This window comes from Cygnus olor, chromosome 4 (genome assembly GCF_009769625.2).
Source record: "Cygnus olor isolate bCygOlo1 chromosome 4, bCygOlo1.pri.v2, whole genome shotgun sequence".
In the NCBI taxonomy this organism is placed as follows: domain Eukaryota; kingdom Metazoa; phylum Chordata; class Aves; order Anseriformes; family Anatidae; genus Cygnus; species Cygnus olor.
Window position 1 is genome coordinate 71,830,060 of NC_049172.1, and position 25,763 is coordinate 71,855,822.

Sequence of the window (25,763 nt, forward strand, 5' to 3'; positions counted from 1 at the left end):
CAGGGATATATCCAAAAGAGAGAATAATCTGTTGTTTAAGGGTCTGTCTTTCTCAGTACTCCAAAATTGGCATGGCTTTCCAGCTGGCTTCGAAATGTCATGTTTCCAAGTGGTTGAAAGTAGAGCCACCGCTCCAAATAGATGTTTAAGCAGGACACCCCATTTCACAGCTTCTCTTGGCCCTCTCCAGCTTTCTCAGTGATTTTTCTTTGCACGGACAGTTTTACCACTGCATTTTAGCACACAGTTGTGCATGAAACTGTGGCTTAGTGGTATTTCGATGCTCATCCCAGGCAGATGTGATGTGCAGCTGGATGGCCGATCTCCCCTGCGACCCAGCTGAAGACGCACCACCATGGCATTCACTGGGCTGCAAGGAGAGAAATGAGATTTTTGCTCAATTATGTATTTTTTGGCAGTGCGAATGAGTGAGGGGTACAGCACACCCAATGCAGTGGTGGCTGTCTGTGCAGAGACCCGCTCTGTTGTAATTCTGTCCTAGAAGGAATTTGGTCTTCTGTTTTTAGTTTACTTCTTTGTAAAGATATAATTTTGTTTTGTTTTGTTTTCTGGAATTCAGAAGCAGTGAATGTTTAGTGTGCTTAATGACTGGCTTCAGTATAGCCACATTCCAAATAAATTTTGCACCTAATTTTGAGGTGCTAAAGCACTGCTGATGAATATATGTATCTAAAAGGCACTTAACGCCCAGGGGAATTAAACATGGGTAACAGGTGAGGCCAGCACATCCTGACATCACATAATGTGTTACACCAGAAGATGATTGCAATTAAAATTCTAATTGCTTTTAGTGGCTGATTGCCACTAGTGACTTTTCTGTGCTGCACAGCGTAAATGCTAAGAGGTTTGTGCTGACAGCTCTACGACAGCTCTGGCCATCCTCAGTAGGAGTGGAGCAGTCTGGTTGTTTGGGGAATATTGCTAATAATCACATGAAGACCCAGATCACCCTGACTTTATGGAGTTCTGGATTGATATCATTTGCGCTTGGCACACTCAGGCAAACTGCAACAGAAGATATTTGAACTGAAGCGTGATACCATACTTCATTTGCAGGAAAGGAAAATTGCCAGAAGCTTTCAGCAGAAGATGCTGAGCAGTTCTGAGACTGTCTTGAAGAGGACAGTACTTCCTACTGCCTTGGTTAGGTAAAGCAAGTCCTCTGCAGTCTAGGGATGCACAGGAACTATCCTCCTTACGTCTCTGCACCTTACTTTCCATATCTATTAATCAGATATTTTTCTTCTGTGCAGCAAGGAGGTGTGGGAAGAGGTTTGCAAACAGTGATGTCTGTATGGTGCTTAGAGATCCATGAGGAAACAGAATCGGCTTTCTTAGCAGTGGGAGGCTGAGATGGTAGAGAACCAGCCACACAAAATGCTATTAAAGGATAAAAAAAAATGCTGAATGACAGTCTAGGCTGGGCTGAATTTCCATAGCAAGGCTCACCGTTATACATGGAGGCCTTCCTTTGCATCACCTTGAACATGCTCTAGCTGCTGGAGACAGAGGGCAAAAAAAGGGAGTGGGTTCTCATGGGCTTGATCTCTCTGGTTTTCTCTTCACCCTCCTTTACCCTATGGTGGGTCAAATTCTGCCTTCTCAAGGCTGAGAACTGGAGGTGGGGAGAGTCCTCAAATGTGCTGACGTTTCTGAGTTTAGTGCATCCAAAATTGTGCAAATATCTAAGATGTTCTGCTTGCTTCTGCAGCCCGTGCCAAACCGCCTGCTGCCCTTCCAGCTCCTTCCACGCTGCTCTGTGTGCTCACCGCCGGCATTTGGGAAGCGACGGCCCTTTTCCAGGCCTCAGTGGTCATGGAGGAGGCAGAGGATTTCAGGGCGCAAGTTTCTCTGCTCTCCCTGCCTCTAAATATGCCGTCCATCTCCTGGAGGGTAAAAATAACGCAGCATTGTTTAATTTCTGGAAAAAGCCAGATGACAGTGGAAGGGGTCAGAAATATGCATACCAGCCCTCCCCGTCCCACTGTCTCAGCTGTTGCTTCCTGAGAGACAGAAACATGTGGTTGCTAAAAATACCCCTGCAAAGAGAATACATTCCCTCTCCAATGGGAGCGTATAAATTAATCCGAGTCCTAACATATACAACCGCTCGTGGCTGGGAGCAACAATTCCAAACGTGGGTTTTGGAGAGGGGTTTCCTAATGCAGCAGAAGACCCAGCCCTGCACCTTCTTCCCTGCGTAGGCTGCCAATATTGCACGGGAGATCTTCTCCTCCTGCCTTTCCTGCTCCCACCCCCTCGCCCTCCTATGGGAAACGGTGTGGCCGGGGGTGGGGGTAGGCCAGCCCTTTTATAAGCGTGGTCCTGTGGCAAGACGAAGTTGACAGGAGTGACGGGAGATTTGGCTCACTCTGAGTTACCCTGGGGGTCCCGGGGATGACTAAAGGGGGAATGGAGTCAGTCGAAGTGTTCACGTCTGAAGGCAAAGGCAGGGGCTTGAAAGCGCAGAAGGAATTCCTGCCCGGGGATGTCATCTTTGCGGAGCCAGCCTACGCTGCCGTGGTTTTTGATAGGTAAGAGAAAAGTACTCATAAACTGAGATCGAAAGTTGTCTCGATGCAAAATGTCATCTGGCTGGGCGGGTGAGAGTTTGAAAGTGTCTGGATAGCATCAGAGAGGGGCGTGAAGGGAAGTCAGAAGCACTTCTGTAAAATCAAATCCTAGCTTACAGTGAATATCCTTCCCGGGCTCAGACCTGCTTTTTTACTTTGAACATGGCACGATCTTCTTCCAGGATGCGACCTTGCGAGGTGCTCACTGCTGTCAGCTTTTACCAAAGGCAGTGAAAGCTGCATGTGCTCGGTGCCTCACAAAACGGGACCCATGTTACACTGCAGTGAGCTGCCAGAAGTGCGTGTAACTCAGTTACAGCAGCCTCAGACATGCTTTGCTGAAGCCTCCAACGTAAAATGTGTGATAAAAGTGAGTTACACTGTGCTGTGCTCGTGTGTATTATCCCCCCAACCTCTACATGCAAATTCATAGCCAACTATCTTCAAACTAGAGGCTCCTGGGGATCTGCAAGTGGTATTGTTTCTCTTCATTAATTTTGTATTTCTAACTAGCTAAGTTAACTGGAGACAGGTTTCTACTTTCACTCTTGTGCGAGAGTAATTTTAACCTTTTTGTTCATGCTGATACAGCTAGAAGCTAAAATTTTGGTGCAGGTGCATTTTTCTTTTCTGCAGCTTATTTTAAGGATGAACAGCATTCAGTCAACCTGCACTGCTGGAGTGGCAGTGGCTGGTAGGTGCCCACTTCGCCCTTCAAATCAATGGAAAATTTACTTAATTAGCCTGAAAGCTAAACGACACGAAGAGACAATTTCTGTGTTAATCTCCTTTGGAATGAATTTAGTCTAGAGCCTCCGACATGAATGGAATTTGTTCAGCCTTATAATGCAGTAACCGAGAATAGAATTGTCCTTTTCATTTTTTTATTTTTTCACCAAAGTGCCAGTGCCTTTAGCTGCACACTAACTAGGGCAGTGGGTGACCCTGCCTAGCTGGGCTTTCCGTGATTGAATCAGTCTGCTAATGGAGTCTGCTAATTCAAGCAGAGCTTGTTACTTTGTTTTAACGCTGGTCATCTTGGAGCCTTTAAGTAAGTGCTGTAGCTACAGCTGGTATGTGCTACTGTGTGATCTGACACTAGCAGAGAATTAGGGTCAAATAGTAGGAAATATTTTTTTTTTTTGTCTTTCATTCACTTTTTCCTTGCCCTTTTACTGTCAGTGGATGAACATAGTTGTGAATCTATACCATAGCAACAATGATACTATTTTTAATTTTTATTTTAATATGTCTTTACAAGAGCTCACAATTAAAAATCTTTTTTCTTGTTTGTTTGTTTGTTTTTAAAATGTTAATTTATTGACTTCTTAACCCCAAGTTCAATTACAGTAGTTAGTGACAAAACCTCTCTCCTTGACGTGTCCTTCTAGCTCTCATACTTTCATTGCATTGTGTCACTAGTTGGGATCTTGCTGTGATACTGGTGTTTGCCTCAGAAGTTCCTATGGACGATGACTTCTCCATATGCCTTATTAAATATACTAATTAAATCACTGAAAACATTTTCCCTTTTGATTGCTGGTTGACAATTTCTGTTCTTCTACCCGAAATGTTGTGAGCATTGATGCACATAGTAGAGCAGCCAGGCTGCAGTAGCTTAGATTTCCAACAGCAAACATCAGAAGCGGAGAGAGGTGCCTCCCTCTTAGCCAGGCTGTGGTTTTTTAACTACCAGAGCAGCAAAGAGGTAAAACATCTCTCCTCTGTGACTACAGAGAATGGGGATGGTTTCAGTCATTCTTATCTCTGCTGCTCTTCATGCTGCCGTTGCCAATAGCAGTGGGCTCTCACCCTCCTGGGGCATGTTCTCTATCCCACAGCTACTTTGTTGTGGTCAGTAAGTGAAATCCATTCCCAAAATCTCTGAAGCAGGCATTGCCAGCTGAATACTTGTCAGTTAGCACTCAGCAGGGGATATCCCTGGGCCTGAGATCTAAAGGGAGCGTTCATTTTTCTCGTCAAAACTGTTCTAATGTTTTTCACATGCACACCTTGGTTTTGAAGGTACCTTGCACCACTCTCCCAGGGGTATCAGTTGCATATAACTCAACTGAATTGACTGAAATAAAAGGTAGCCTGGACCTTGCTAGGACCAGTAAGAATAAATCCACACTAGCCATGGTGGTTTTGCCCGGAGAGAAACTGCTGTTTACCTTTGCATTGGTGAAGAGTCCAATGAAGGGCATGTGTTTTTCCATGTTTTTTTTTTCCGAGGTCCTAAATTGGTATTGACCCTACGCTGTTAAAAACGTGCTCAACCTGCACAGGGACACCCAAATCAGTCCATCATCCTAATTACCATCAGCATCTTAGTCTCTTGCTGAAAGCAGTGTATACATGAGTTATGGAAAGGGAATTCAAATTTAGTGACTGGTAGGTTTACTTTTTTGGCTGAGGTCCTACCAAATAGGAGACTAGATTTTCCACAGAGCTCAGCTCTCTTTGGCGTATAAGGGAAGCACAAGAGTGCAGAGCACTTTGAAAATTTGGTCTGTACTTTGCAGCTATTTTAGGAGCTCAGTTCTATGGGAAGTCTGGTCACAGTGTGATGTTGAGCCCCTGTTTATGCTGGTGAAAACCAAGTTCTGTCTGTTATTTATATTGATGGCCATAATACTATAAGACCACACTGCAATCTTCTGTGTGACTGCATGCAGTGTGGCAACACAGCAGGTGAAGTGAAGGCGTCTTTTCTTGATTAGTGGGAGCAGCTCTTCAGAGTACAGCATTGTTTTCTGGGTGTGGCCAGACTACAGAAAATGATTCCACTAACATGATCAAAGGGCTGGAGCAGCTCTCCTATGAAGACAGGCTCACCTACCTCTGGTGAGCCAAATGGCTTTCCACACCCCACTGGGTGTTTGACTGGATCTCTGCTTAGCTAGGGCACAGATGCAGTGTCTAAACGTGCAGACTGCATCTCACCCGGGAAACCCCTGAAGGTCCCAGGGACCTAAGTCACTGAGGCTGTTGGGCGCATGTCCTCTTTAATCCAGTGACAGTCATCTGAGGCAGCAGTGCCTGAGACTTCTGGTCCAAAAGTACAGCAAGCTCACATTGAAGCTAAAGAAGGTTCCTACAGACATTGGCCAGCTCATCTCAAGGCTAACATTTTGCTTAACACCATAGTTACGTGGCGTTGACTCTTGCATCAAGCCCATTACTTTACTTCTACCTGAACTAGAGCAGACTGGAGAGATGGTGAATGCTGACTGAAAGGGGGGTGCAGGTCTCAGTGTGATCTCCTGCATTTTGCTGTTTGGATAAAGTGTGGGAAAACTCTCTGATCTGTGCTTGAATCAGCCTTGAATAGCACTCGGAAAACAGCAGTCAGTTGCAGGCCCTCTTTGCCCTAAAGTAGATTTGGAAGCGTTGAAAATATATCTTCGGTATTCTACCCTACTCTACCCAACCCTATTCTTCCCAACCCTACCCTACTCTGCCCTACTCTACTCTACCCTACTCTACTCTGTTCTGTTCTGTTCTGGAATTCTTTGCCTTCGTGGGGTCCTTTTTGGATTTGTAAAGCCACTGTGCGTGCCTGGTTGGCCATTACCTTCACTGAAGTTTGTACTCGTGCTCTGCTTATGTGCTGAGGTTTAATCCTTCCCTCCCTCTTCCCTCTCTCTTTGAAAGGTCTCCTTTCCTCACAGCTCCCTTCAGGACGATGACATTCCCATTGCCTGGCCTCAATGTACAGTATGTGACCTTCTCCTCTAGCATGCACGTTGGCTCTCAAACCTGTAAGAGTTTACATTTGCTACAGGCATGGGGAGGCCCGATATATTTCTGTCAACCTTCTCTTGAGGGGTTTGCTTTTTACCCAGTGAGATTTGAGAGAGAGTAGTCAAGGTAAACAGTGTCATGTGGTAGAAAGCCAAGATCCCTTGAAGATCTGCTTGATGAGTGATGTATGAAGCAGACATTTTCCAAGGGAAATGTGGGGAGCTCTGTTATTGTAGCTGGGATGACCTAGGGTTATAAGGAATGCAAAATTTTCCATAATAATATGACTCTGAAAGTATTATGGATGCAACTTTTTTGAGTTGACACTAATGAAAACTGAGAGGTAATGTGATCATATTCCTCTTTTTTTTTTTTTTTTCTGGGGTTTGATTTTTTATTCCTTGTTCAAAAGCTTAAGTAAAACTGGGGAGAAAACCCAGCTTTTTGAAAGAAAACCACAGCCACACCTCTTTAAAATGAGGCTGAGAAAGCTTGTAATGAAAGACTAAAAATAAGAAAGTCTCTAAAATAGGTCTAAAATAAATCATTCACTCAACTCAGATAAACTACAATGTGTCATCCATGGCATTTTGAAGATAAAAGTACTGAGCTCCAACCCCACACTTTTAAAGGAGCAAACTCTTCTTGCACTGATAATTCACCATTATAAGTATCTCCAGGAGAGCCGAGTATTGAATACCACCCTCTTCTTTCCCTGCTGAAGGGGTAGGTGGATTTCCTTAGACTGCTGGGTTTAATGTGTTAAGATCCTGCTTTAAAGCCAAGTGGACTTTGCCTACACTTCAGGCTATTCTTCTGCTGTCCTCTGCAACCTGTTGAGGAGAGGGATGCTTAGCCAGCCAATAATAAATACAAAGCAGGTGGACTTAGGTGTAATTTGTCATTTGTGTGTGTCATCTGTCGTGTACAGATAGAATAAACTCACTTTGAATAGTTCTTGAGCTTCTCAGCACGTCCAGCAGCTATTCTGTGAGCTCCTCCTCTGTCCCTTTGCACGGCAGCCATCCCACTTTGCCTTTTTCACATCAGCGAATGAGATGCTCTGGGGGCTGGGTGCGAAACGGCTGGCAGGTATTTGGCTTGGGCATGTTCCAAAGACGAGGTGAATATATTTCCTACGGCAGTGCTCAGCCCTTTGACCTGGCAGGTCTGACGGATCTGAATGCATCTGAATCCAATCCAAGCAGTTGCTAGAGCTGGTTGCTGCTTCTGCTCTCACTGAGAGCCATGCCTGTGGGAGCCATGGTTTAGCTACCAGTGCTCTGTCACCTCTTGCATTAGTTGGCTGGCTTATTGAATCACTGCTTTTGTGACAGTAGTAGCCGTGTGTCTCATCCATGTAACACCAGAGCTCACGAGCCCCTCAGAGTTCAGCTCTGCTGACTCTTGGATGAGAGGCCAAGGAAACTGAGGCTCCCCAGAAAGTCATTTGGTGAGTCAGCCAGTGGCATCTGCCCTCCAAGTCCTACCTAAATCCCTGACCTGGCAAGGCCGGGGTGGGCTGAAGAAATCACTGGGCTAATGAAGATCCTGCTTTTGGCCAGGATAAAATAAAGATGTTCTCACTATCTACAGTACGTGACCACATGGAGGCAGTGAATGAATGGCCGAAGGTCACCCTAGAGGCCACGGCGTACACTGGCACGGCAAAAAGCAGTCTCATTGTACCCGTGTTAAAGCAAAGGAGCAGAGCACTCAGTCTTTAAGGGTTCAGACCTCCACAGTGCCTGGGCAGGTGCCACACATCTCTTCAGAAACCTTCAGAGCTGCCTGGCCATGCAGCATCCTGGCCACACAGGAACAGGCTGCTGTCCCTACAGGGAGAGGAAGCTCTGTCTGAAACATAGAGCCAAAGAATGGCTTTGTGTGGAGGGGACCTTAAAGATCATCCAGCTCCAGCCCCCTGCCATGGGCAGGGACACCTCCCACCAGCCCAGGCTGCCCAAAGCCCCATCCAGCCTGGCCTTGGGCACCTCCAGGGATGGGGCATGCACAGCTCCTCTGGGCAGCCTGTTCAGTGCCTCACCACCCTCAGAGTAAATAATTTCTTCCTAATACCTAACCTAAATCTACCCTCTTTTAATTTAAAGCCATTCCCCCTTGTCCTATCACTCCACCCCCTGACAAAGAGTCCCTCTCCTGCTTTCTCGAAGGCCCCCTTTAGATACATGAAGGCTGCTATAACCCCATGTTTGGTTGTGTTAAACACTTCCGAAGCCAGCCAGAAAAGCTTTAATAGACCAAGGAGATTGGGTTTAGGACCAAGAGATTGGGTTTAACCTCAATTAAGATACCCCATGTCCTTGGGGTACCCTAACTATTGCAGAGGGGATGACGGAGGAAGATTGTGGACCACAGCAAGCCTTTGGTGTTGTCTACCTCCAGGACAGATGGCATCAGAACCTGTCTTAAGGTCAAGCCTTGGGACCAAAGGAGAGTCCCATTTTGCCATCCTCCTTCAGGGCATTTTTTCTCTGAGCACCTCTGGCACGTCAGGGGATTGCAGGACTCAACCTGGGTGATTTAGGTGCTTACAGGGATCAGGCAGTGATTGAGCAACATTTGTTGAAGATTTAGGCAAGGGGGCTCAAATACCTGTGTCTCCTGATTATTATTATTATTATTATTATTATTATTATTATTATTATTATTATTTACAGGACCAAGAGTAGGCCCCTGGAGGCCTGGGACGTTATCAATACATCCATTCTTTTTTAAAACCATTTCTGAAAGCTCAGGATCTCATGAGAGTTTTGTGAGAAATGTGGTATTTTTTATACCTGCCAGCCTACTCAGATTGCTATGAATAATCGTATCTGCAGTTTCACTGCCATATGAACTGTTCTTTTGCTTCCTCAGGAAGTCTTGTATAATGTGTTGGGTTTTTTTTGGGTGCATTTCTGCATCTCCTCAGAAGCGAGAGCTTTCTAGGGCTGGCAGTAAGTTCCCCCAGTTAGGTAAGCTTTGGAAATGTTGGACACCCTATACAATAAATAGCAAAATGCAGAGCCAATATTTTGGTATTTTTCCATTCTGGGAGAGGGGGCTGGGGGGGAGACAAGCCCCTCTTTGTAGACAGGGGTTCTGCTGCACCATATTCTCCTCCAGCCCCTCACTGCTCTGTGCAAGGAGACTCCTTTAGCTGCCTGCTCACTTGCTGACTGTCCCCAAAACACGCGGGTGGCAGGAGGGAGCCCCGCTCCCCGCAGGAGATATCTCCCCGTGCTTCCCGGCACAGCTCAACCATGCGGGTTTTATCAGCTCCCTGCCTCTCCTTTGCCTTACAAGGAGCGTAATCTCTCTTGCACCTCTCTGCCCCCCCGACTTGACAGCTGACAGAGCCCAGCCTTGCATTTTTCACCACCTCCCAGCTCTTTCACCTGACTTAACAGAGCAGGCTGCGTCCCCCTCCCTGGACACGCGCTCCCCCCTGCCCCGTGCCGACTGCTTGCCTTGCATTGGGCTCTCTCCGTGCACCAGCACTGCTCCTGGCATTTCCCAAGCCTCATTTTTACATGTGGTGCTGCCTGCTGCAGGTCATCCTGCTTTAAATCAATGGCCCTCTTCATCTTGCAAGAGCCAGCGCCCCGGGTGGGTTGCGTCAACAGCTCGTGCAATAGTGCCAGAGGAATGAAAATGCATTTTAAGCGTGCTGGGATAGATATAAACATGCATACATATGTTTATACATATATATGTAGACTGGATAGGCAGGACAGTCTTGTGACTGGGACTCTGGGGCTATGGGGCTGATTCCCCCCTTGTGGCAGTCTTCCCGTGTGATTGTCAACACAGTTTTTGTTTCCTCGTGCCTCAGTCTCCCTGCGGTGGGCAATAATGTTCCCCTGGCAATGAAGCCTCAGTGGTCAGTGGGCTTTCTGCAATGAGGAGAGCTTTCCTTCCGGGGCTGGCAGTGTCTAAGCAATAGGAATTTGAATCCTCCCCTACTGTCGAGCCTGGCTGGAGGCAGAAGTGAAGTGTGCAGTTGCTGGAGAAGCTGATTTTGGCGGGCAGCAGATCAGGGAGGGAAAAGCCTGCTGTAGCAGCAAGGGGAAAGTCCCAAAGGGTCTCCTCCTCCTTCTCAATAAAGCAAATGCCAAGAGCAAGCATGTGAAACGGAGCACACGGGGGAGGTTTCCCCCTGATCCAGGACCTTGGGCACTCTTGGAGGGAGGATATTGGGTTAGTTTTCATCCGTGCCCTCTGATATATTCCTCCCCCTTGGTTATAGTTACATATATACAATTGTAGGATGCTTCTTGGAAATCCAGTTTTGACACCCCCAAAGAGGAAACCCGCTCCTTTTGAAAGCTGTTTTCCAGCTGCCCCATGGCCATCTAGCTCACAGTAAACCACAGGAGCCGGAGTAGCCAGAGAGCAGCACTTGCTGCTGGCACCAGAGAAAGACACTTCAAGCTTTGGGATTTGAAGGAGAAATCTGCATCACCAGCCCATCTGCAGGACAGCTTGAAGTGGCCTGAAGAGCACAGTGCTAAAACTAACACCAGACTAAACAGGGAGTTCATGCCCTGAGAGCAGAGCACATCCTCGCAGGCTCTGTGCTTGTCACTTTGCTGTTTATGGGTGGCGTATCCTGGGCCACCGACCAGCACTAAATCACTGATGTTCTCAGCTCAGCACCGCACTAGCCTTGTGAAGCTGAAAGATCTGTGATCCCTTGGATGTATTAATAAAATGTTATGGTGGTCATAAATGCAAGTACGGCTCCTTAAACTCGGTATTTCAGTCTGCCCCAGGTCCTACCCCAGCCAGTGCTCCTGTGAGCTCTTGAGAACTCATCTTTCTTTGTCTTCAGCTCTTTGGTGCTGCCTGTCCATCCTGGGGCAGCTAAAAATCCACTTGACCCTTGACAGTCGTGCCTGGGGGCTGCTGATCGGCCAGGAGCCTGCCTGGGATCCGCAGACCCGTGCTAAGCATCTTTCTGGAGTCACCGGGGCCAGGAGAGCCCCAAACCCGCCCAGCCTGGAGCTGTGCGCTGCCGTGTCCTGCTGTTGGGCAGCCACGAGACGTGCTGTGCTTGCAGGAAGGAGGAGGAGATGTAAAACACCTTGGGATGAGGAGGTGGACCAGGAAGGAGGCTGTTTTCTTGGCGTCCTTTTGTCACTACCAACACAATGCCAAGTGCGATGCTGCCCATATAGCTACAGCTCTGGTCCAGTGGCAAAAAGGAGTGACAAGCAAAGCTGCTTTGCAATCCATGAAAAAACATCTTGGTTTCAAGCAGGGTTTCTCTGTGCAACCACATCAATCTATCGTTGCCCTTTATTTTGATACCCCTCTGGCTGCTCACTGCCAGAGCATTTCAGATGCATATTTGTATCCCCACAGCACGCCTGCGCCTCAGGAAAGCTTAGGATAGCAGTCAGGACAGCTCAAAGCCACAATCCTCCCTCTCACCCAATGCTTTCCTAAATCCCTCAGACCCGGTGGTGGTCTCTGCTCTGTTTTGAGCCACGGCCCATGCAGGATGTAGGATGCAGGGCCTGGGATGGGTTCCAGCTCAGCCAAATCCGGAGGCTTTGCAGGCAGATGAAGCTCTCAGGCTGGCTCGCTGCCTTCACATTGTTCTTCACGTTCGCCTGAGCAAGAGATTCATTAGGCATCTGCTTTCTGCCCAGCATATGGGTGGCTGAGACTTCAGCACGGGCCAGACAGAAAAGAAAAGCAGGCCGAAAATCCTATTCACGGCGGTGGTGCTGAGGAGGAGCAGACGAGCTGCAGACAAAAGGGCTGAGAGACGGGGAATGCTTTATTGCCTTCCTCCTTTAAACAAAATGTTTGCCTCTTTGGCATAGTCAAGCAGCAAAGCAACCTCACTGCGCAAGCGGACGAGGATTAAACCAGGTGGGATGTTTCTGTGTCCTCCCAAAATGTCTCGGGGTCTATCCTGGGTGGGTGGGAGGAACCCATGGGCAGGACCCTTGCGTGGTGGAGCTGCCCCATCACCAAGATATGAGCCTGTGTGTCCTTCTGTCCTTCCAGCCTGACACACGTCATCTGCCACACCTGCTTCAAACGCCAGGAGAGGCTCCACCGCTGCGGCCAGTGCAAGTTCGCCTACTACTGCGACCGGACCTGCCAGAGGGCCGCCTGGCTGAACCACAAAAATGAGTGCTCCGCCATCAAGAGGCACGGCAAGGCACCCACCGAAAACATCAGGTGGGAGCTGGCCCCAAGGACTGGGGCTCACCAACAGGCCTGGGGGTGGTGGGAGGGGATGGGGCGTCCCTGGGGGGTAGAGGAAGAGCTGGGTGTCCTGCCTCGGGTGGGCTGGAGGCAGGAACTGCTTTGGGGGAGGCCAGAAGTGTCCCTGAGCCCACAGGCTGAGGAACTGGAGGATGATCTGTGGTGTGACAGGGTTGTGGTCCCACTCTTTTTTGGTGCTGGGCCCTAAAAACTCTACCGCAGCTGAATGTGGTGAGGCGAATCCACCTTGGGCAGTTTAGGAGGTGGGGAGAAGCAGGGAGAGAGTGAGAGGAGCTGGGCTGGTCCCCAGCTTGCCTCCAGGATACACTGATTTAGATTCACGTCCTGGTACGAAAATGACAGGAATCCCCAGGGAAACGGGGTCTGTAACACTTCTCCAGATGAGAACACAGACGCCACTGAAAAAACCCCACACATTCCTTTCCTTCAAAACTCCTGGATGGGGCCAGCCATCAGCAGCCGATGCAGGACCTGTCCTGTACCACCTGGCTGCACATGGTTTCCCACCCCTAAAATAAATTTCCGTGTCCCTCCGGTCCCTGTCCTTGTGCTGGGTGGAGGAGCACGTCGCTGGCTCTGCTGGTGCATGGTGCTCGGGGCTCTCTCCTGGCCAGGCTGGCGGCTCGCATCATGTGGAAGATGGAGAGGGAAGGCAGCGGGCTGTCGGAGGGCTGCCTGGTCTCCATCGATGACCTGCAGAACCACGTGGAAAACTTCGGCGAGGAGGAGAAGAAAGACCTCCGTGTCGACGTGGAGAGCTTCCTGGAGTTTTGGCCGCCCCAGAGCCAGCAGTTCGGCATGCAGTACATCTCCCACATATTCGGAGTGGTACGTCCGAAGGGCAAAGGGGGGCTGCTTTTAGTGCCATGGGCTGTGCTAGGTGCCCAGAGGAAGTCTCATACCAACCCTTGATGACACTTGACTTGACTCCCATCTTGCCCTTACGAAGCCACAGCAGTTGGACAGGCACTAGCTGCAGGCAGCTTGAATACTGTCACGTTCCCCATCTGCACTCACGTGGGGAAACTGAGGCCCAGCAAGGTCAAGGTCTGGATTTTTTATCTGTCAAAACATGCAGACAAGAGTCTGTCTCAAACTCAGGTGCTGCACCGGCATCACAATTCCCACTAGGCATCTCTCTGCACCTAAAAGAGCTAAGAAAATCTATTTAAATATATATTTTTAATATGTGTACTTAAATAGTATATAGCAGATCTATTTTAGTGTATGCATTAGTCTATTATATATCGTATACATTACATTTTTGCATATATATATATATATAAATAGGTAAAATATACAAAATATACTTCATAATGTCCTTTCCTAACACGTTAACTACACATTTCGTCCTCAGTGTAGCAGAGAGGTAAATTCCCCGAGGCCAGTTCAGGCTGAGCAGCTCTGCCCCCAGCCCTGGCACAGGCTGGTGCATCCTCGTCCATGCTAACCCCATGGGACATCGGTTTCCCCTGGGGGGACACAGAGCATCCTTTGGTACCCACCCCGCAGAGCAAATCCAGCCCACTGGGCACAGGGAGAGCCACGTGCTAGCGACTGGCACGGCTTGCCCATGTAGCAGTAAGGCACTTTGGATGAAGCACAGCATTAGATAAGAGAGGAAATAAAACTATTAAGGGATTAAAGCAATTAGCAGCTGAGTTAATGATTTCCTTTAGTATATCCTATCGTACTTGTTTTTTGCAAATTCTTTGCTTGTTTATGTTTGTGACTCAAAACTGTTCCCTGAACAATTCATATGTGATAATGTATTGTACAGAAAATCATAATCACTCACTCTTGGTATATATGTCACACCAAAGTAATCATTTTGAAAATTCATTGCCTGGGACTCATACCAAACTGCTGCAATCGGTTTTTGTCAGCTCTGGGGGCCACACAGCAGATATGTGTCCAGGCTGAATGCAAGGTTAATTTCCACCACTGACTCCTGGTTTTTAAGCGTGAACTTTGCTTTCTGCAAATGCTCTGCTTAAATTGCCTCAAATTCATTCTCCTGTGGCCTTTTCCTGAATTATTTGCAGAAAGCGAGTATAAGGAAAGCAAAGCACGGTCAGACAAAATATATCTTAAACATCCTGAATGAATATTAACAGGCAATACTCTGCAGCGTTACTCAGCCCTGCTCTGAGCTGGTCCATCTGCTGGAGTCCTGCATCACGTCTCTTTTTCTGATGCTTTATCCCAACTAAAGATGTCATTTCTACAATCACCTCCTACAACAATCTTGTAGGCAATCCTCCTTTCTCCCTAAGGATTGGAGGTGGGATGCTGGAGATGCACCTCTCCTAACCATCAGCAGGAGCCGAGACATCCTGAGTGTAGCTGAGCTCAGCTTTCTCTCCTTTAATGCTTCTTCCTGCCTGTGTTTTGTGACTAGATCAACTGCAACGCCTTCACCCTCAGCGACCAAAGAGGACTGCAAGCTGTTGGTGTGGGAATCTTCCCCAACCTCTGCCAAGCCAACCACGACTGCTGGCCCAACTGTACCGTCATCTTCAACAACGGCAAGTGAGTGGGTTTCTTCCCTCAGGCGCAGCGGGGATGCATCCTAACAGGCAACTCACATAACAGACTGCTAACCCCAGAGCATCAGATCCCTGCCCCAGAAAATCTATTCATCTCATTTCCTTTTGTAATCCAGAACCAAAAAAAACCACAGGATTTTCTTTCTAAAGAGGAGCTGTTTTATCTCTGCTTGTTATTTAAAGAAATGCTGTCTGATGCACCAAACAAATGCACACAACTTATCAGCAGGCTTTGACCTCAAATCCAGCAAACCAGCAAATAATTTCCCCGTGCGTCTTGAAATCAGACTCAAAATAGACAGATAAAGTGGTAAGTAGCTGACTAGATCACTTTAATTGAAGTTTTATTTACAAACAGTTAAGGAACAGCTTTGGTTAATGAATTATTGAAGATTAAATTGAGTCCACAGTCCAAGAATTTTTCCATAACCGAAGCTTGCAGTCAGGTATATATCGCTGTTACTGATGTTCTTTTAGCCATCTATAACAAAACTCCTCATCCTTGTGAGAGTGTACAATCTTTATTAATTACTGATTAACTATTTAGCAATGGGTTCTTAATGACAAACATGACTGTTATCTGCAAACACGTGCGACTGCAGGATACCCCAAGGCACCGTGTGTTCCCCATTACCACCCAAACTCTGTAAGAAAACATCTGCAGGACGTGTGAGATAGGAAGGGGGTGAGAGGCACAGCGGGGAATGCAGGGAAGCCCCAGCAGAGCTGGGAGCAGCAGCTGCTGCTCTCAGGGCTCAGGGCAGGGATGGGAGGGATGCTCTGCCCCCCACAGCCTCCTCCCAGGCCAGAACGGGCATAAACCGCTGCTGATCCAGCAAGTGCATCGTGTGCAAGGCATTAGCTGTGGGGAACTGCTTGCCAAAAACTCCACAGCCACAGCATTTCATCAACATTTTCTGCTTGGTCCTAAGATTTTATAAACTCCTGTGTTCAGCAAGCTTCAGTGCTGAGCCTAAAAGGTGACCCCGCAGCCTCCTCTTCTTTAATTAGTGCATTGGTTGTGCACTCCAGTTCTCACTGCCAAAAAAAAAAAATGCAAGCTCCCACATGTGGCCTGTTACTGACTTGAATAAACCTTAACGGTCTGGTTGGGTTGTGCAACTGGCCCGGTTTCTTGTCCTTCTGTGGAAATCTGGTGATAAGACCAGCTACTGCTGCGGGAACTGAGCTCTCGATCAGCTCTCAGGGCACAATACCAGGTTTGGGGACCCACTAAACTCATCACAGAGAACACAGACCTGTTGCTGATATCCCAGTCTAATTTCCATTTCAAGCTACGCTTTGTAGAGCATGAGTACTGATGGTGGTGGTGACGTTTCTGGTCTGTGCAGGAGAACTAGCCGCAAATGGCAAAATGTCAGAAGCGGGTTTTGCTCATCCTCTGGCTGACAGCACTCCTAAAATCACGGTGCAGGACAGCTGTCCCCCAGATCCACTGTGATAGGGTTACAGCAGCTGTAGAGGAAAAGCAGAGTGCTTTGTGCCCTCATGCAGCGAGACACGAGCCAGGTGCCAGGAGCCCCATCACCCCCAGCCCACACGATCCCAGTTCACCCAGTTTCTTTGGTTGTACTTGCACCTGTGTAAACTGCAGATGTCTGTTTTGTCTTTCAGTCATGAGGCTGTAAGATCAATGTTCCACACACAGATGAGGTGGGTCATTCCTGAGAGCATCGTCCTTCCCCTCGCCCCGTACCCCTCATGCCCTGTGTTAATGAAGCGGCAAACAGCACCGAGGGGCTCCGAAAGCCCTCTGTTTGCAGACAATTTGACCTTCTCCTTTTTCTGAACTTCTACTCCTCCCCTGTGTAAAGCCCCACTAAACCCAAACCTCACTTAACTCTGCATTTTGTGGTAAATTAAAACAATAGCAGTAATGCCTCCCCGACTGCAAATTCCCTCCCTTCCCTTCCAACCTTTCTCCTGTCTCCCTCCATTTCAGTATTTCCCCTCCACTTCTCATTTCTCCCCCCCAAACGACCTCAGCAAGAGCATGAAAGTCAGAGCAAGGTCTCGCTAATCTTACATGGCCCAAAATAAAACCTTGCGTACTACGAGATGGGAAATGGCTGCATTACTGACATACTAAACAGCCCATATTTCTTGTGCAACAGACAGTGCCCTTTGAATGCATTGACTACAATAGCAATACCATGAGGTGTAGGCTTCATCCCTTTTTTTCATGATAATGCGTGATTAATGTTTTACCTTTTCATGATGCCACTGTTACCTGATCCAAGCATTTCTCTTTTGATGACGAAATCACTAAAATGTATACAAACAAACAAACAAAAGAACAAATTTTCTGCTTATCTCACTTCACCTGGTATGTTATAGTCAGTCCAGTTAAAGGGACACTGTTGTCTTTAAACTTTAATTTCAAACAAGCAGGCAACATCCTCAAATAAAAGGTGAAATACTTTTGCAGTGCCTTTCCCCACCACTGGCTGAGAGCATTACAATTAGGACCATAAAAATGGGCAGATGCGTTTTACTTCTGATTAAAGTTCCTATTCCTGTGTTTTGAGCTCCCCGGTGCTCACAGTGCCCGTGCCCACACGTTTCAAGGTCCGAGGCGCTATCTCGGCTGACAGTGTCTCTTTAACTGTAGCATTTAAAATATACCATCTGTGTCCAGGCTTGTCCGAAACGCTATCAATCCCCTCGACCCAAGGGATCACGGCTTAAAATACACCTACGGTGCTTAGGCTACCAGGGGCATCATAAAAGTCAAGGCTTGCTTCTGCTTCTCTGGTTGCATGAGTCACGTTAACGAGGATCCCGTTAAGTGTGAAGGGGAACGTTTCTGTGTGTAACTTTCTGATGGAAATTGCTCTGATTTGTGCTCTTTCTCCTGGAGTAGCTGGTCGCACCTTTCTCCCGGTGGCATTTTCCCGTGGTTACGGCAGAACTAATAGCTGCCCTTCATGATGATGGCATGTTCGGTGATAAATTCAGTATGGAATATGCTGTTGCTATGACCTAATGCCCAGAGAAGGTCAAGACCATCCTCAAAGTGTAGTTTTCACAGCAGCTTTAGCACAGTGGACAGACTTAGAAACATGCCCCTGGAGGGTTTCCTAATGGGAATTACAATGCCTTTACAGAAATATGATCATGCAGGAGAAGTTCCCCCCATCTGTTGCAGAAGATGCACCTGGGTACGCCTTTGGTGAGACCTTCACTGGGTCCCACCTAAAGGACCTCATGTTCAAGTGGGAGCCAGCAAGCCTCCCCAGGTCACATAAAACATACCGTTGGGTGCAGCAGGATCAGGCCGCTGATGGTGGAAGACCCCTGGGTGACTCCCATCCTGGTGGCCTCACTGTCCTCGAGCTTTGATGTGCCACTGCCCTGCTTTTAGCCACCAGCCTTGCTGTGGTGCTCAGTCCAAGCACTTCCTCGTCCTGGTTAGGCAGCTGGGCATCCCCTAGAGCCTTCTCCTAAAACACGGAGCTGAGCTGATACAAATGTCCTGGCTTCTGGATGAGCCCTACAGCAAGGCACTAGAAGATGGAGAAGCAGATGGACATGGAAACACCACTCACAGCTGGTGTTTCTGGGTTAATTCTTCAGCCCTCTGTGCTTATCCAGACCCCGTGGTGGAGAGGTGACCCAGATTAACTGAGACATTTCTCTTGCTGGAGTGGAACTGCAAGGGCATTTGGGATGTTTTACAGGTAAAGAGTTGAGATAAAGGCAGGTGCAAAGATCTGGCCTTCCAAAGGTCTGTCATCTTGCGAGGGTTTGCCGTGGATTTTGGTTTGGTAACAGACTGGTGATTTCCTTGTGTTTGGTATTGGCACTAGGCATCGGATCAAATGGGCCATAATAGAAAATGAACCGTTCCCAGTGAACTGTTCCTAAGGGTTTATGTAGAGATGCACGAAAAGGGCTAGGACGTCTGTTTCACAGCGCCCAGCGGGAACATCTCTTAGCTTTTCCAAGTGAAAATGATACCGAAAGCAGCCTGGCTCGGGATCTGGGAGTCTGGCCAGGGATGTGCGAGCAGAACACAAGCGGCACTTAAAAAAGCCCCGAAGTCCAAACTCAGCATTTTGCAAGGCTCGTCGTGTACTTCTGATCTCAGGTTTTTCTTCTGGCGAGATCCCCTGTGGGATAATAAGATTTTATGCCTAAATTTACCCCTCCATTCACCCTGAATGGAGCACTTTCTGCTTTCCAGTGTATCCCAGACAAGGACTGGCAGAAGGGCAGGAGAAACTGGTGTGACTGTGTTTTCACTCCCTACTCAGTTAACTGACTGCTGCACATCCCTGCATTGCTAAAGCAGTACCTTAGGGCAAGGGCTGACCTCTGGGGCCATTAGCAGGATTTGTCCCTGGTGCCTCCATGGCTGCATTCGCTCCTCCAAGTCCACATCTTGCCTTCTTTGCACCCAGGATCGAGCTGCGGGCACTGAGCAAGATCTCCCCGGGGGATGAGCTGACCGTGTCCTACGTGGATTTCCTCAACGTGAGCGAGGAGCGGCGGAGGCAGCTGAAGAAGCAGTATTACTTTGACTGCACCTGTGAGCACTGCAAGAAACAGATCAAGGACGACCTGATGCTGGCGGTGAAGGAGGGGGACCACAAGGTATGGCCCTGTGGTGCCCACACCCAGAGGTGGCTCCATCTCCTCCACAGCCTGAGGACACTCAGGAACAGCAGAGGCATGTTTTGGCAGAAGCCCGAACAGTTCTAATGTGAAAAATGAGGTCAGAACTGAAACATTATTGAGCGCAATGCCAACTCAAACACACCGTGCAAGGTTGGTTTAGTCCCTACTGTGCAACATGCATACAGCTTTTCAGTTTTAAAAAGCCCACAAAAGTTGCCTTTAACTCTAACCTAACAGTCCAGCAGGCAGCATGCTAAAATCTTGGAAAATGAGGTCTAGAGATGACAAAAATGCTGACATTTAGATTGGGCTTTTTGTGAGGAGCTGAATGGAATTGAAGTTTTGAACAGCAGGACAGGGAATAATATACTATATTATGATATATATGTATTATATATATATCTATAATTCATGATGACAGGACTAACCGGCCCTGCTGAAGCTGTGGTATTTGTAAAAGATCATCATTCTGGCTCTGGAAAGGTGGGAATCTGATCTTCCAGCCCTTATCGCACCAGCCGGTCACAGTGAATTTGATCTTTCAAATCTGGCTTTCCTTTGTGCATGGCTGCTTTGGGCAGACTTACTGGGAAGAATTAGTGTGTCGGACCATTCATTTTCCAGTCACCTGTGTTTTCTCTGGAGGTCCGGCAAGTCACTGAGTGGCCAGCAGCTTTAATTTCTGGGCATGCTGGTAGCTGTAAGATCTCCTTTTTGGTTCCTCTGCCCAAGGATATAAGTACTTTATTATTATTATTTTTGTTTAATCTGTGACAGTGTTAGTTTAGGAGGCTTCTACTCCTGCAAGCTTTACAAAAAGCAAGCTATTGCAAAAGACATTGCTATATAATCCCTTTTCCAAATTATCAAGCTTCATCTTAAAGCTAATCTTAGCTACTGAAACTCCCCACTTCTAATGTAAAGCTGTCCCAGAGGTAGAAGCCCTTTCCTCTGACATCCTATAGAAGTATTTTCGAACAGCTCCTGCGGTGGGCAGGATAAAAAGGATAAAAAGATCCCAGCTCTGCCCTCAGGAAAATCTCAACACCTGCTATGGAGCATTGAGAGGCACCGTCCCCTTTTCGTGATCATTCCAAGTGCCCTGCAGTGCAGCAGGAACACACGCACTTTCAGATATGTGTGCTCCACTACCTAAAGCTGGCTTAAAAAAAACCCAAACACCCTTGTAACTATGCCAGGTGCATGATTTCAGCTATTAAAAATACCGTCCCTCCCTGACAATAAGTATCCAGACTGAGCTCACCCGCAGAGCACGCCGGCTGTATCGCATTCCCCGAACCCAGGCTCGCTCTCCTGACAGTGGCAGCGCTCACAGCTGTGTGGAAAAAGCTCTCTGAATACGTGCAGGATTGACACCTCGCATCCTCAACAGCCGCTCCGGCCTCCGGTCCGTCACCCCTTCCAAATAGCAGCATTGTTTATGATGGCAACAGGATTAGGGGGCTAGGAAATGCAGGAGGGGGTTTTTATTAGATAAAGCTGCTGTGGAAGTGCTATTAAAGTGCCTATTCTGGGAGTCTTTGCTCAGACAGCAGAGTGATGCGATTTGCACTGACATTAACGTTGCCTTTGAATGTGCTCTTGCCACTAGGACACCCCGCGTACTGCTCAAACAGCTGCTACGATCTGATTAGCTGTGATAGTTCCTGTCTAATAACATGTAATAGTAAATCATAACACATACATACACACCCATGAATATATGGGGCATATAGCTCTGAAAAGCTTCTGTTTTCCTTCTGTACTAAATTTTCAAGAGTTTGAAAATCCAACTTCGAACAGCTCAGAAAAGGAGAGGATACCTGATGGTGCTGGATAAAGTTATATTTCAGCATTAAATGGAGGGGAGCTAATTAGGGGCTGGTTAGTGTTTGGCCAGGCATGCCTGGGTGTGCATCATGCCTGGATGTCTTCCAATACATGGTGAAATCCAAACGTCTCTGAGGTATATGGGAAAACACGTTTCACTCTCTGGATGCGACTGAAATCTGAGGTAAACTGTCTTGGGGTATTTAGATCTAAAGGGAGCAGAGTAGGTAAAATTTATTAATATAATCTTTCCTATCCTTATTCCACCTAATTCCTCCTCATTTATTCCAGGCAGCTGTGTTAGGAGCTCCTGGTACACACCAACCAGTATCTGTTCACCTTCTCCTATTTTCACAGCCTCTCTGGCTGCTCGTGAGGCCTCCCGGTAGCAGGGCCGATTCTGTCCTTTCTCCAGAGGAGGGAAGCGGACGAAAAAAATGAGGAACCAAGCCAAATGTATATGGCTGCTGCCCTGATCGGTGGCCCAGCCATGCTCTTGCTGAAGCCAGCAGGAGCTTCACCCCTGAGTTTGGTTACGGGATGGTTTAAGGCCAGGCCTGGGTAGGCCTGAGGAGGCACCCCAGCAAACCCAGCCAGCAGCGGGAATGGTGGGTTTTCCTCACCGGGTTTCCTAATTTTGTCCCCAGCCCTCTGCAGAGACGGTGAAGGAGGTTATCCAGTTCTCCAAGGACACGCTGGAGAAGATCAACAAGGCCCGCCTGGAGGGACTTTACCACGAAGTGAGTCCCCGTGCTTTTGTACACATGGTGCTAGGGACAGCAGGGCTTGTCCCTCTTTGAGTCAATGATTTATGGGTGAAACAAAGACCCACCTCTGTAACCTGAACGTCCCCAAGTGCCTCCTGCCCTCTTGGCAGTTCGAATCGCAAAAGCTGGCACAGACGAGAGATGGGCATGGGGCAGTGCCTGTCTGCAGCCCCACGAGGCGATCAGGAGCATTCCTTGCATCAAGTGTGGCAGGAGGTTGGGTGGATGGCATGGGGGGTATAATCACGTCTTCCTCACCAGCGGATGATTTGAGCCCCGGTCATTTTGTTAGACTGATGTTTCTGGACAGATAAAAGCATATCCTATTTTCCACAGCCTTCACAGAGTCTGACTTGGCCTCTAGGGCTGGTGTGGACCACACAACACACGGGGCTCTGGGGGTCAGATTCAGGCTGATGGTGCTCTGGCTTTCTCTCTCTGCTTCCCCTGGATGTAGGTTGTGAAATTGTGCCGTGACTGCCTGAAGAAACAGGAGCCTGTGCTGGGGGACACGAACCTCTACCTCCTGAGGATCCTCAGCATCGCCTCCGAGGTGCTCTCCTACCTCCAGATGTTTGAGGAAGCAGCTGACTATGCCAAGAGGATGGTGGACGGCTACATGTATGGCATTGCCCTGGTTTTGGCAGCTCTCTGTGGTTGTACAATGTTAGGCAGTGTGTTATAGAAATTATTTTCTTAGTCTGTTCCCATCAGGACAGCAGTAGTGACATTCAGATTTGGTCCTGATTATATTAGCAGACAGAGAGCCCCTTTCTAAATGCACAAGAGCTCCCAAACACCTCAGTTTACTGAATTGTAACTGCCAAGTGGTTTTGGTCATCTTTCATTAGCCTCTTTGATTTGTTTAGAAGCATCTCAGAGCTGCCCTGGTAGCAAAGCACAGAGCCTGGGTGCAGGACAGAGTCGCTGCAGGGCATGGTCTGTTCCTCTGTGGCCTGTGGGAAGGAGAAGTCATAGAGAAAAGAGAAACTGTCATACTGATGGCACTCAAGATGCCCCTTGAATATGTGGATTTGGGCCTTGGCTAATGAGAATCTGATGATTGTTGCATTCTCAGTTAAGGCCTTCATTAAATCTCTGATTTTATGTTTTGTGCCATCTGGGCTGTAGGGTCAGGTCTGGGTTTTGTCTGTGTCAAAATCCTGTGGAATGATAAACCTTGCTATTCTCCAATCCAGATGTCCGGCTCACACTGTCTGCAGGTTGTTCACCCTCTTTCACAACATCTTGTGTCCCTATGTAACTCATGCCCTCCTGACCCTTTTTAAGCAGGGCTGCACATTTAAGTGGCACCAAATTCAATAGGGTCTTCACCTGAATACACAGTCTGCTCTTTGGAAAACGTCACATCGTTGAAAAACACTTGGGAACTCAGATCTCTCCTGAGCTAAAATTACTCAATGTTTTTCCAGGAAAATATACCATCCCAACAATGCGCAGCTGGGGATGGCTGTGATGCGGGCAGGAGTGACCCACTGGCATGCTGGCCTCATCGAAGCCGGCCATGGCATGATCTGTAAAGCCTACGCCATCCTCCTGATAACCCATGGACCTTCCCACCCCATTACCAAGGATCTGGAGGTAGGTGTCAGGATCTCCCTTCTTGTCTCTGCTATCTGCCCCGGTACAGTTACATTCATTATCATGTTACAGTCTGCTGGAAAATGCTTGTTCCTTCCCATCGGAAATTTTCATCCCTGAAAAATAGCTTTTATCCAGCACCAGGACATGCATTAAAAATAGCCAGTGAGCCCCTGAATCTTTTTTTGAAACTGCTGTGCCCAAGGACAGAGGCTCCCATTCTTCAAACAGCCTGATTGCATTGCTCCCAGATGGATGGCATTACAGTTTGACTATATCAAATTACGTATGGGGGGCCTGTTCCCAGCTTACCAACCAATATTCTTCATCTTATATTGGTGACCATTCTTCTTTATTTACCCCTCCCCAGTCCTTCTGGGCTGCAATGCATTTTTATTCTCAAATGACCGATAGGTCTATACCCTAGCTTAGGGCCAAGACCTGCAGATCCCATGGGAATTATATCTGCTCAGCTGTGATGAACTCCTTACAGTTGCATCTGGGGATTGATCTTTTATTGAACCTTTAACTCACCCAGTGTGACCTGCTGGCTTTACAGAATTCTCCTTTATTAGCGAAAAAAAAATTACACAACACCAAATGAAATCTTTTATTGATGTCTTAGTCCCCATTACAGCAGAGCTATAATCTTAGTGCAATTTTATATCATCAGAAAAATAATTATCTTAGGCCTGAAGCCAAACTGGCTGTTGGCTGTTTGCCTATATATATATATATATATATATATATATCAGGGGGTGAGACTCCAGCACCTCCATTTCCCTTTCCACTTTCTTCAGGATGAAAATAGTGGATATATGCCACATGCTTACTTCTGTGCTCCTAAAGAAGGTTGAAGAAACTCACAGACAGGTGTAAAAACATTTCCTAAAATCCCTTCTGAACCTATGCCACAACGCAGCACTATGAATGAGTGCTCATGGCGAATCCAGGGATGTTTGGGAGCGTGAGGTTTCCCAGCAGAAAAGCTGGGTGCAGGAAGGGCTGATGCCTTCTTCACCTTCATAGCTCACAGGCAACCAGGACTGAGAAAGTAAATGCTATCTGTGTCCAGTCAGCCCTGGTCCTGCTTTTGGGACACCTGGAGCAGGGTGCAGCAGCCATTACATGCTCTAGGACTCACCTGATGGCTGGTCCCCACTTTTAGGCTGTGTGTTTTTCACTTGCTTTGAGATCTGTGTCACAGGTCTTTAACCTGTTGTGTCCCTCAGGTCATGCGTGTCCAGACTGAGATGGAGCTGCGCATGTTCCAGCAGAATGAGTTCATGTACTACAAGATGAGGGAAGCTGCCCTCAAAAACCAAAAGATTCAAGTCATGCCTGAACCCAGCAATGAGACCACACCCAGCCTCTTCCACAAGAAGGAATAGACCCTGAACTTGACACAAAGTCATGCCTGTGGGGCATCGTCACCTGTGGCACCTGGGGAACGTGATCTATGAATGAGACACATCCATAAGGATTGTTTCCAGTGGCACCAGTCTGAGAGCATGGACCTGCTGGGGGAGAGTCCTGAAAAACCTTCTGAGGGCTCAAAGCAAAGGAGCCCTTGGCAGAAACAACATCCTTTTTCTACCACTAACATTAAAAATCAAAGCAAGAAACCTGTTTTAAAATTATTTACATTCTTATTGAAAGCCTGTTTCTCTCTGAACCTGAAGTCCTTGGTTATTTTTAAAATTGTTTCTTTCTAAATATTTTTTCCATCACTTCCTTGTTGATGTCATCACTTCTTCCCACTGATGCCTATGGGTAGCTGACCA

The 25,763-nt window shown here is 47.6% G+C and overlaps 1 protein-coding gene across 2 annotated transcripts; it reads left to right on the top strand.

The window, feature by feature from the left end:
- The first annotated feature begins 1,952 nt into the window (after nt 1–1,952).
- SMYD1 (SET and MYND domain containing 1) lies at nt 1,953–25,660 on the top strand. 2 transcript variants are annotated; one of them, XM_040556270.1, is made up of 10 exons: nt 1,953–2,555; nt 12,366–12,542; nt 13,205–13,418; nt 14,992–15,122; nt 16,775–16,813; nt 19,564–19,756; nt 22,258–22,350; nt 22,835–22,998; nt 23,811–23,979; nt 25,212–25,660. In XM_040556270.1, exons 1-10 carry the CDS (start codon nt 2,419–2,421, stop codon nt 25,368–25,370), a joined length of 1,476 nt encoding a protein of 491 aa, XP_040412204.1. In that variant the 5' UTR covers nt 1,953–2,418; the 3' UTR covers nt 25,371–25,660. The 2 variants fall into 2 exon arrangements, with proteins under 2 accessions (XP_040412204.1, XP_040412205.1); XM_040556271.1 differs by lacking the exon at nt 16,775–16,813 and having other exon boundaries at nt 1,955–2,555.
- The last annotated feature ends 103 nt before the right edge of the window (nt 25,661–25,763 follow it).

Coding starts and splice junctions, on each gene's coding strand:
- SMYD1 (XM_040556270.1), top strand. CDS start 2,419: ATGACTAAAGGGGGAATGGAGTCAGTCGAAGTGTTCACGTCTGAAGGC. Junction 15,123..16,774: donor GTCATCTTCAACAACGGCAA/GTGAGTGGGTTT, acceptor TTTGTCTTTCAG/TCATGAGGCTGTAAGATCAA. Junction 16,814..19,563: donor ATGTTCCACACACAGATGAG/GTGGGTCATTCC, acceptor CTTTGCACCCAG/GATCGAGCTGCGGGCACTGA.